The sequence below is a fragment of the Ostrea edulis genome, chromosome 6, assembly GCF_947568905.1.
Source record: "Ostrea edulis chromosome 6, xbOstEdul1.1, whole genome shotgun sequence".
NCBI lineage: Eukaryota > Metazoa > Mollusca > Bivalvia > Ostreida > Ostreidae > Ostrea > Ostrea edulis.
This window is the reverse complement of record NC_079169.1, coordinates 17,850,874-17,863,459: the sequence shown is the minus strand read 5'-3', so window position 1 is coordinate 17,863,459 and position 12,586 is coordinate 17,850,874. Positions and strand designations below refer to the sequence as shown.

Genomic DNA, 12,586 nt, shown 5'->3' with positions numbered 1-12,586 from the left:
ATAACATTACTAGCTTACTCCTAGACTAGGTCGTGGACTATAAGATTACTAACTACTCCTAGACTAGGTCATGGACTATAACATTACTAACTACTCCTAGACTAGGTCATGGACTATAACATTACTAACTTACTGTTACAGGATTCTAGTTACTCCTAGACTTGGTCATGGACTATAACATTACTAGTTACTCCTAGACTAGGTCGTGGACTATAACATTACTAACTAATCCTAGACTAGGTCGTGGACTATAACATTACTAACTACTCCTAGATTAGGTCATAGACTATAACATTACTAGCTTACTCCTAGACATGGTCGTGGACTATAACATTACTAACTACTCTTAGACTAGGTCGTGGACTATAACATTACTAGTTACTCCTAGACTAGGTCATGGACTATAACATTACGAACTACTCCTAGACTAGGTCATAGACTATAACATTACTAGCTTACTCCTAGACTAGGTCGTGGACTATAACATTACTAACTACTCCTAGACTTGGTCGTGGACTAAGACTTGGTCGTGGACTATAACATTACGAACTACTCCTAGACTAGGTCATGGACTATAACATTACTAGCTTACTCCTAGACTAGGTCATGGACTATAACATTACTAACTACTCCTAGACTAGGTCATGGACTATAACATTACTAACTACTCCTAGACTAGGTCGTGGACTATAACATTACTAACTACTCCTAGACTAGGTCATGGACTACAACATTACTAGCTTACTCCTAGACTAGGTCATGGACTACAACATTACTAGTTACTCCTAGACTAGGTCGTGGACTATAACATTACTAACTACTCCTAGACTAGGTTGTGGACTATAACATTACTAGCTTACTCCTAGACTAGGTCGTGGACTATAACATTACGAACTACTCCTAGACTAGGTCATGGACTATAACATTAGTTACTCCTAGACTAGGTCGTGGACTATAACATTACTAACTACTCCTAGACTAGGTCATGGACTATAACATTACTAACTACTCCTAGACTAGGTCGTGGACTATAACATTACTAACTACTCCTAGACTAGGTTGTGGACTATAACATTACTAACTACTCCTAGACTAGGTCATGGACTATAACATTACTAGTTACTCCTAGACTAGGTCATGGACTATAACATTACTAACTACTCCTAGACTAGGTCGTGGACTAAAACATTACTAACTACTCCTAGACTAGGTCATGGACTATAACATTACTAGTTACTCCTAGACTAGGTCGTGGACTATAACATTACTAGCTTACTCCTAGACTAGGTCATGGACTATAACATTACTAGTTACTCCTAGACTAGGTCATGGACTATAACATTACTAACTACTCCTAGACTAGGTCATGGACTATAACATTACTAACTACTCCTAGACTAGGTCATGGACTATAACATTACTAACTACTCCTAGACTAGGTCGTGGACTATAACATTACTAGCTTACTGTTACAGGATTCTAGTTACTCCTAGACTAGGTCGTGGACTATAACATTACTTACTACTCCTAGACTAGGTCATGGACTATAACATTACTAACTACTCCTAGACTAGGTCATAGACTATAACATTACTAACTACTCCTAGACTAGGTCGTGGACTATAACATTACTAGCTTACTCCTAGACTAGGTCATGGACTATAACATTACTAGTTACTCCTAGACTAGGTCATGGACTATAACATTACTAACTACTCCTAGACTAGGTCATGGACTATAACATTACTAACTACTCCTAGACTAGGTCATGGACTATAACATTACTAACTACTCCTAGACTAGGTCGTGGACTATAACATTACTAGCTTACTGTTACAGGATTCTAGTTACTCCTAGACTAGGTCGTGGACTATAACATTACTTACTACTCCTAGACTAGGTCATGGACTATAACATTACTAACTACTCCTAGACTAGGTCATGGACTATAACATTACTAGCTTACTCCTAGACTAGGTCATGGACTATAACATTACTAGTTACTCCTAGACTAGGTCATGTACTATAACATTACTAACTACTCCTAGACTAGGTCATGGACTATAACATTACTAGCTTACTGTTACAGGATTCTAGTTACTCCTAGACTAGGTCGTGGACTATAACATTACTAACTACTCCTAGACTAGGTCATGGACTATAACATTACTAACTACTCCTAGACTAGGTCATGGACTATAACATTACTAACTACTCCTAGACTAGGTCGTGGACTATAACATTACTAGCTTACTGTTACAGGACTGGGATATAACAGTCTCTGCAGGATAAGACCAAAGAGTAAATGTTTTTCATTTTTAAAGGGACTGATTCACGATTTTCCCCAAAATTTTATTTTTCACTTTTAATGATCCAAATCTACTATCTAACATGTTTAAAAGGTTTCACATAAAAATTAAGGTTATACATTATCACAGAAACTCATTTTAGGGAGTTCATTATTTGTTTGTAAACAAAGATTGCGGTATGTTATTGTTTGCGAAATTTTCAAAAGAAATGGGTATCGATCAAAGTTTATTATATCTTTCACATTTCAAGCATTCTTTGTGTAAAATGTGTCATCTAAAAGTTAAATTTTGTGACATGGCAGAATTAAGATGCTATATATTACAAATTCAATATTTCACCAGTTTGTATACATAAAAAGACTCGAGTCTTAACTCTTTGTTTACATCACACAGATTTAAGTCTAGAATATAGCTTTTATTCTTGCATTCAGAAGGTCAACATTTCGGTTGTCAATATTAAATGAGTTATACTTTTAATGTTTAACATAAAAAATATTTTGTTCAAAAATCGTGAACCAGTCCCTTTCAAAAATGTTTTGCTACTTTATATATACACAGATCGCTGGAAAAAAAGCTTAAGAAAAAACCATCAAATCTGAAAGAATTTTAGAACACAATAAACATAGCTTTTGATGACAAAGAAAACTTTGTGTGCTGTTGTAAACTAACTATTGATTTAAGTGTGAGGATTATGATGGCAATTGTGTAATTTTAGTGTGGAGAGCAAGATAAGGTCAATGGAGCATGACGGAGAACTGTACGAGACTTTCCTGAAGAAAGCATCTTCCAAGATGATAACCCACAAAGAACGGGTTGAGGTAACGGACTCTTACAGTTTTGATTAGTGTACATGCATAGCATTAAAGGCAGAAAAACATCACCGTGTAAATTAATGTATTCACAGAAAAACATCACTGTGTAAATTAATGTATTCACAGAAAAACATCACCGTGTAAATTAATGTATTCACAGAAAAACATCACCATGTAAATTAATGTATTCACAGAAAAACATCACCGTGTAAATTAATGTATTCACAGAAAAACATCACTGTGTAAATTAATATCCAGTGACTGTATTTACAGAAAAACATCACCGTGTAAATTACTATCCAGTGACTATTCACAGAAAAACATCACCATGTAAATTACTATCAAGTGACTATTCACAGAAAAACACCACTGAACAAAATTATAAACTTTTTACTGATATAAAAAATTTATAAATAATTTTGTCGATAAAATTTTTCCAGGGGAATAATCCATTATAGGCAGGCGGCAATTTCAAACAAAGTATAATTTTATTTTGGCCTGATGAAAAATATTTATAGAGTGTGCACAGCAAACTGACTGACAGACTGGTCCAAATTTTGTGCACCTTCATTGTAACACAAGATCATGAAAAGCTTATACATATATAGGTTTCATATTCTGCAGATAGGTACAGTGTAGTTGTTTATTAAGGTATTCAATATGTAATGACAGGAGATTTAGCAATTTTGAATGATTTGTTGTTCAATAGTGATGAAAGTGAAATTCATCATATTTTCATGACTGGTGAATGATTAGAAGCTGATCCACTGGCACTTGAATGTTTTTGGAGGAGTTATCACCCTTGTTAAAAATAAGAAAATTATAATTTTCTAAGAATATCTGCAGTAAATGATTAAGTCTATTTCATATTTTTATAAAGAGAAAGTTAAGTAATTTTTGGCTTAGAGATTAAGTATAAAAATATGATTTCTTTTAAAATGCTGAAATAAACCACGCAGTAATCACAAGGTGAAATAAACCACGCAGTAATCACAATTTCGTAAATTCCTCTGGTGAATTATCAGAGCTGCCAACCCTCACGATTTTGGCGTAAGGCTTATGATTATAGGGCCTGAAATGCTCCTTACGATTTCACTATATATCTTCCGATTTTCGCTTATTTGACATTTCAAAAGTTTTAGAGCTGTCTGTCATTGGTTTTACTTTTATAAGAAACAAGCCATAGTCGTTACTACGTTTGTTTGCATAGTCTATATATATATATATATATATATATATATATATATATATATAATCTTGATCATTTTAATGCTTTGAAATAAACAATATGGCAGCTGCTACTAAGCATAAGGCATGTGCTGATGGAAATAACAACAATACTCCCCCAAAGAAGAAAACCTAATAGAGCCAGTAATTCAAAGAACAACATGCAAGTACACTAAACATCTATTCATTTCAAAGTCAGAAAGGGGGAGTTTGTATGATAAGTGTACAATCTGTTTGGTAAACTTCAACATTTTTCACAGCAGGGAAAATGACATTAAAAAAACTTGCCGTTATAAGTGACACAGTAACTGTAAAATTATATAATATGTGTCTAATGTAACAAGGTTTTATACACAAGTTTTAGAAAATAAAATCAATAAAAGATGTATTTGACCTTCAGCAGTTGTAAAATGCAAAACAATTAGTATGTCTAAATTCATTAAATTTGGAATTGAAATATGTCTAAAATTGCTCAGGTTATATCTTTATTCATAAAATATCTCCAACGGCAGGGGGCCGCCTAGGCCCCCTGACCCCCGCCTTACTATTTTCCATTTCAAAATGTTGGCAGCTCTGAATTATTATTGTTTGGTGAACCCTGCAAAATAATACCAGGATAACAAATTCACACTATCTATTTATCAATAATGAAATGTGATTGTTATACATTGAATACCTTGAAGAAAGGCATCTAAAGATTATGGCCATTTGTCCATCATCAGTTTTGTTTTGATTTGATGTCCTGAATAGTTTCAACAAAAAGCTATCATACAGTGTACATGTATTTTGTACAAAGCTAGTTGACCATTAAAAGAAAACATAAAAACAAAAAAGAAGTTTTGGTCATGATATGTATCAATTTATTTGGTTGTGACATTAAAGGACCAGAATGACTTGGGTTAGTGATATGTATCAATTTATTTGGTTGTGACATTAAAGGACCAGAATGACTTGGGTTAGTGATATGTATCAATTTATTTGGTTGTGACATTAAAGGACCAGAATGACTCGGGTTAGTGATATGTATCAATTTATTTGGTTGTGACATTAAAGGACCAGAATGACTCGGGTTAGTGATATGTATCAATTTATTTGGTTGTGACATTAAAGGACCAGAATGACTCGGGTTAGTGATATGTATCAATTTATTTGGTTGTGACATTAAAGGACCAGAATGACTCGGGTTAGTGATATGTATCAATTTATTTGGTTGTGACATTAAAGGACCAGAATGACTCGGGTTAGTGATATGGCCCATGGACCTCTTCTGTGTGTTGTTTTACATCCCATTCTATAATATGTACTGGATGATAATTACATCATGATATATTCTAACAATGGAGATGAGGGAATTGTATCCTTCACAGCAAGGTGCATATATTCTAAAAAGCTTTCTTTCTCATTTTAGGGAGTTCTGGAAAATGGTGTACAGAAATTGGAGATGATAAAGAAAGACTGTTTAAAGAAATGATATTTCATCGCATTTGAGTGATTTTTACAAGATTTAAGGGAGTCTGTGCCATCGGAGTTTAGTTTTCCGAACTTTTTATGCCCCCGAGATTGAAGATTGTGACAAGACCTTTCCGTGGGTACCAACAGTTTTGGCCCTGTGACTTTGACCTACTTTTTGAAAACTTTAACCTTGCTAATAATTTTTGAACAGAAAGTGCTAGAACTTTGATATTTCACATGAGTCTTCCTTGTGACAAGACCTTTCCGTGGGTACTAAACCTTTTGACAATGACATTTGACCGACTTTTTAAAAATTTGACATTGGTCATAACTTCTAAATGGTAAATGTTAGAGCTTTCATATTACACATGAGCATTTCTTGTGACAAGATCTTTCTACTAGTACCAAGATATTTGTCCTTGTGACCTTGGTCATCTTTGGAATTGGTCATTATCGGGGGCATTTGTGTTCCACAAACACATCCGTATTTCCACTATGCTTTTACTTAGGGATCTGAAATTTGATATGTAGTTACCTATTGAGTAGGTACAGATTACCTACATGTATTTTAACAGTAATTGTACATGTAAGAGTTTTATGGTTGAGTGATGTTCAATTTTTGTTTTGCAAACTTTTGCACCTAAAAATTGTTATGTTGTTTACTACTGTATGTTTATAAATCAAGTTTTTTCCCAGTTGAGTGATTTTTGTGAGACTTTGCACCAAGAATGTACTTTTCAGTACTTTTCTCTACAATACTTTAACTTGGGAATCTGAAATTTGGTATGTGGTTATCGAATTTGAGTAAATACTCATTAGGTTTCACTTTTGTTGTGATTGAATTATTCTAACAAAAAATGGTCAAGCTGGGTCTCGTGGTTGACTGAATTCATTCTTTTGCTCTGTCTAGTCCTATGTATGTTGTATGAGAACTACAGTGTATATAAATCTAAGGTATACAATTTGTTGTCTAATCTATTTCATCTAATTCAGAGCATCTGTATTATAATAGATTAAAATTATTGTATTTTCTGGAATTAAAAAGTGACATTTTTCTCAAATTTTAGGTCGCAAGAGTAAACTCAGGTGACCTATTGCAATTGGCTGTTGTTGTGCGGCATCCGTCGTGCGTTAACAATTGAACATTTTTAACTTCTTGATAACTACCAGTCCAATTCTTTTCAAATTTGGTATGGAGCATCTTTTGGACAAGGGGGACCTAAATTGTAAATTTTAGGACTCCAGCACCCCATGGACCTTGGGGGCAAGGCAAAAACTGCCCAAATTGTCCAATTTTTAAAAATCTTCTCAGGAACTGCACTTGTGTAACAAAAAAAACTAAATGCATAGTGATGTTGAGCAGGAAGGCCTCTACCAAAATTGTAAATTTCATGATCCCCGGGATAGAGGTTCTGACCCCAGGGCTGGGCCAAACTTACTACATAAGGTTTATGTGTAAAACACTTAAAGGTCAAGTATGGTGATTTTCCTAAAACTTTAGTTTTATACAGAAAAATGTCTGTCGTACACTTATGGATTAATTTCCATGGCAATTTTGATAAAAATCACTTGGTGTGAATTACACGACGCTATCAAACTTTTACCTGAGCGATCGATAGATGTGTTGTGACGTGAGTTATCGCTCGTAGCTTATGACGTCATCTGAGACAACTTTCGACTGCATTGATAGGGTTTTATAGTGTTTACATAGAAAAGTCCTGTATTTATGGTACAATGCGCTGCTTTGAACTGCAATGTGAAATCGAGACAGGGATAAAGTATATTTCTTTTCCCAAAAGATACTAAATTTCGAAGAATTTGGATACTGAAACTGAAAAGAGACACAGATTTGTGACAAGCCACGAGGATCAGTGAGTGACACTTTAATTAACGAGGATCAGGTTTCCATCAACCCTAACGCATCATCCTGTTTGACTCCAAACAAAGTGCAAAGTGATGATTAACTGGACATCCTACAAAACAAGTGGAGGGATGTATTTTAATTATATAAAAAGTTCAACCCAAAAAGGGGGGATGCACGCAATCCACCCCTCTCCACATCCACCACTGAATGCTTTAATGCGACATTGTATTCAATGGGTTTGCGATTGCACATAAAAATTAATGTCACCCATTACCTAGTTCGAATTGATTTTATTTCTTTTATTAAATGAAATATCTTTCGAATATTGTCGTACTCATATTTATAAGGGACTCATCGTCATCATTTCATTTCTTCACTATATATATATATATATATATATATATATATATTGAAAAAATAAAATATAGTAAAAATGGAAATGACTTTAATTTTAAAAACCCATTTTGATAAAACCTTATTTATTGCGAGGTCGGTCCAATTTCCAAAGCTTATTTTTTTCAAGTTCATTATGAAAACAAGTACAAGTTTTTCCTTTTCCTAATATGCTACATTCCTAATGTGCTACATATATATCATGAATCATTAAGGCAAAATTTCACACCTCAAAATACTACATTTCGTTAACTTTGTGGCGTAATATATCAATTTCGCATTTGACGTGTGTTGTGAAGAAATTACATGTACTAACAGGCCTAATTTACATTTTATGATTTGTATCTACATGTAGATGTTTTTTTTAAAAAAAAAAAAGGGGGGAGAGGGTACAAATAACGTTGTGCACAATAAGGTTTTTTTTCTTTTGTCTTTTGTTCTTCTTTTTTCAAAAAGGCATTTTTCAGTTAAATACATATCTAGCTAAACACATTATAATTTGAATCTGATCAATCTCGTACAAATAAATCCAATAATAAAAAAAAATACAAACGTGAGAGTCAATCTAGTTAAATATGCTCACAATCGCTACAATAGAGTATACGGCGAGTATCTATGAAGTCTGATTTTGATTAGCCTCGGTTGTGTAAAATACAAAGGTTATCTTTTGATAGAACATTTTTTTCCAATATTCCCAATTTTCTATGGACTGACCCGGTAAATAATTTCTTAATGAGATATTTGTCGAACATATAAATGTATATATCATATAAATATTACTATCTGATGGTTTCGAAACGGGTGTAGGTACAAACATTATAAAGGTTGAATCCCTAAACTCAAGTGTATCTACGGTATTTCATCGTCACTATCCACGGTGTTGCTAAAACTGGCAATTTCTCACAGAAATTAAAACGATGATATACAGGCGTAAACAACTACAATTGTATCAGATGACGTCATAAGAAAGGGTGACAATCCCTTCATTCGTTTCCATAAACAACGATTTTGGAATAGGTATTTTGCGCATTTACCTGGATTTAAAAAAAAAAAAATAAACACATCAATAAACTTCAAAACGGGTTTTAATGAATTATAAACTTTATTTTCAAATCTACTTTTATTACACTTGACCTTTAAATAACATCTGCTTTAGTGCTATTGATAATAAATTGAAACTAGATGGAAATTTAGAAAGAGCAGGTAGTCCTTTACCAAAATTTTTTAATTTGATGATCCCAGGGGATGGGGTTTTGGTATTAGCAGGGGTGTGATTTTTCCCTCTTTTCAGAGGAAATCCTCTGATTTGCTCAATTTTCGAAAAAATTTAAAAGTCTGGATTTGATCTAAAGTAGCAGAAAATAATATTTTTCCAGGTAGGGTGAGGTGTTTTCCTCCCTTTTTGACCAGTTTTCCTCTGATTTCTGAGAAATTCAGTCACATCCCTGATTAGGGTGGGGCCAAAATGGTCAGTTATGAAATGTGAACAATAGACATTTTCAACTTCTTCTTGAAAACTACTTTACCAATTCTTTATAAATTTGGTATGAAGCATCTTTGGGACAAGGGGGGCACATTGTAAATTTCAGGATTCCTGGGACCTTGGAGGCAGGGCAAAAAACTGTCCAAAAATAACCAATTTTCAAAAATCTTGTCAAGAACTGCACACATTAAGAAGAACTACATGTAAATGCATTAAAATGTAAAACAGGAAGGCTTCTACCAAAATTGTAAATTTCTTGATCCCCAGAGTAGGGCCAAACTTGGTATATATAGTGTTTATGTGTAAGATTGCTGATGCTGTATAAAATCTTAATGCATACTAAGGAATAGCAGAAAAAGATGTACAAAAAATGATGAATTTCACAACCCAGGGTTTTGACTCTAGGGTGGGTCCATTGATTGATTGATTTGCTGTTTTCCACCATGCTCAATAATTTGGTGGCGCCCAGTTTTTATTGGTGGAAGAGAGAACCCAAATACAATGTACCTGGGAAGAGACCACCGACCTTCCGAAAGTAAAAGGATTGGTCTAAATCAGTCATACTTTTTAATGTTGCTACACCTATGATATTATGTGAAGCCTTTCATCAGTGTATGGACTTGTTAGGGCATTGAAGTGGTAAGAATACATCTCGTTTTATACTTTTGCTGAATGTTAAAATTTAGCTTATATATTTAGAACAGGAAATGTTTTTTAGATTTCATAGCTCTTGGGAGTAGTGATAATTTTTCACTAGTACAGTAAAAAAAAATCTAATCCAAAATCTCGTGAAAAAAAAAACCCATTCATTTTTAGCTCACCTGAGCTTTTCTGATCACATTTTGTCCGTCTGTAAACTTTTCACATTTTCATCTTCTTCTCATGAACCACCATGCCAATTTCAACCAAACTCGCCAAAAAGCATCCTTAGGTGTAGGGCTTTCAAGTTTGTTCAAATGAAGGGCCATGTCCTTTTCAAAGGGGAGATAATCGCAAAAATAGGGTGGGGTCATTTAAAAATCTTCTCAAGAACCACTGGGCCAGAAGAGCTGAAAGCTTCCTGACATATTGCAGATTCAAGTTTGTTCAAATCATGGCCCCCGGTGGTAGGATGGGGCCACAAGGGGGGGGGATCAAGGTTTTACATACAAATATATAGGGAAAAACTTTAAAAATCTTCTTCTCAAGAACCACTAAGCCAGAAAAGCTGAGATTTACATGAAAGCTTCCTGACATAATGCAGATTCAAGTTTGTTCAAATCATGGGCCCCTGGGATTGGATGGGGCCACAATAGGGGATCAAAGTTTTGCATACAAATATATAGGGAAAATCTTCTTCTCAAGAACCACTGAGCCAGAAAAGCTGATTTTTACATGAAAACTTTCTGACATAGTGCAGATTCAAGTTTGTTTAAATCATGGCCCCCGGGTGGTAGGATGGGCCCACAGGTGGGGGGGGGATCAAAGATTTACATACAAATATATTAAAGAGCTTTAAAAATCTTCTTCTCAAGAATCATTGGGCCAAAGAAGTTGACATTTACATGAAAGCTTTCTGACTTCGTGTAGATTCAAGTTTGCAAAGGGTGGTTTGGGCCATAATAGGGACTAAGGTTTTACATGCAAATATATATGGAAAGTCTTCAGATATGGGCCAAGGTGACTCAGGTGAGCGATGTGGCCCATTGGCCTCTTGTTAATTTCTCTGTTCAGTTACACATCTTGAACATCGTGTCTCTTCAAAGTGGTAAATAAAAAAAGAAGGTAGCCGATACAATTACAAAATTAACATGGCAATTGTTCATATTCTATTGAGTATTGAGAGCGTTAATACGCGTATTGCAAAGAATCTATTTATTGATTGGTCTCATCCTCAAGTTCACTCTCATTTTGTTCAGCTTGAATTTGGGTGGCCATATGAAGTTTCTTTTTCTCTGCCCTCCTCTTTCGTCCTCCATCTCTATCATTACCAATCTTTTGCCATGTTGAAAATTTCTACACCTGTTTCATTAGCACAGAAGCGATTCTTCCTCGCAGTTTCTGATTAAAATAGATAAAAGAATGTACATCAAAAAGTGTTTATTTCTTAAAGCTTGTTCATGAAATTCTCTCTCTCTCTCTCTCTCTCTCTCTCTCTCTCTCTCTCTCTCTCTCTCATACACACACTTTACACATCTTTCAGTATTTCCTGAAGAGAAGGCAATTTTCCCATCCAGTTGATGTTTACTGCTAGTTTTGTGGTGATCATGTGGGAAAGGAGTCCCCTTACTGAGATTTTCACCAGGTAGTTGGTAATAATCTCACCTGCACATTGTAAATATTAAGAGAGAGTCACATGTATACCATTTCATAACAAAAAAAGTACATGTATATGTTTCAATAAAACAAACCTACCACAGTTTTACATGTGTCTTTACTCTGCAAGAGGTCCCCCAGCTTCCGTAGATCTTATTTTCCCAGAGGAAAACATCTACATGTAACTGCAGTGTAGTGTCAAGCTCTTGTGCACCAGGAGCAGGACGGCTTTCAGGTCCATCGACCTTTGTTATTATACCCCCCGCAATAAGTTTGGGGGGGGGGGGTATACTGGAATCGGGTTGTCCGTCCGTCTGTAGACGCAATGGTTTCCGGGCTCTAAAGCGTTATCCTTTCCACCTACAGTCACCATATCATACATATGGACTACCCATGGGATGAAGATGTTCCCTATCGATTTTGGGGTTCAAAGGTCAAGCGCACTGGACATCAAAGTAGCAATATGGTTTCTGGGCTCTAAAGCGTTATCCTTTCCACCTACAGTCACCATATCATACATATGGACTACCCATGGAATGAAGATGTTCCCTATAGATTTTGGGGTCAAAAGGTCACGTGCACTGGACATTGAAGTAGCAATTAACAACACCCTTTTGGGAGATTGGGGTAAGCGGGGGGTATTCTTAGTGAGCATTGCTCACAGTACCTCTTGTTGTGGCCTGCAGAAGCTGCATGTTTAGGTGGGTCTGTAGTTTTTAGGTCACCTGAGTAAACTGGTTTTAATTAGTTT

General features: G+C 35.1%; 1 protein-coding gene across 5 annotated transcripts in view; it reads left to right on the top strand.

Annotated features, from left to right (window-relative positions):
• LOC125645804 (kinetochore protein NDC80 homolog) overlaps window positions 1–11,941 on the top strand; it is a 71,473-nt gene extending 59,532 nt beyond the window's left edge. For all 5 annotated transcript variants that reach the window (XM_048871642.2, XM_048871644.2, XM_048871645.2 and 2 more), the window contains 2 exons: window positions 3,025–3,127; window positions 5,757–11,941. In XM_048871642.2, coding sequence (XP_048727599.2) covers window positions 3,025–3,127; window positions 5,757–5,819 — 166 coding nt within the window. In that variant the 3' untranslated portion in view covers window positions 5,820–11,941. The remainder of the gene's footprint in view (window positions 1–3,024; window positions 3,128–5,756) is intronic.
• The last annotated feature ends 645 nt before the right edge of the window (window positions 11,942–12,586 follow it).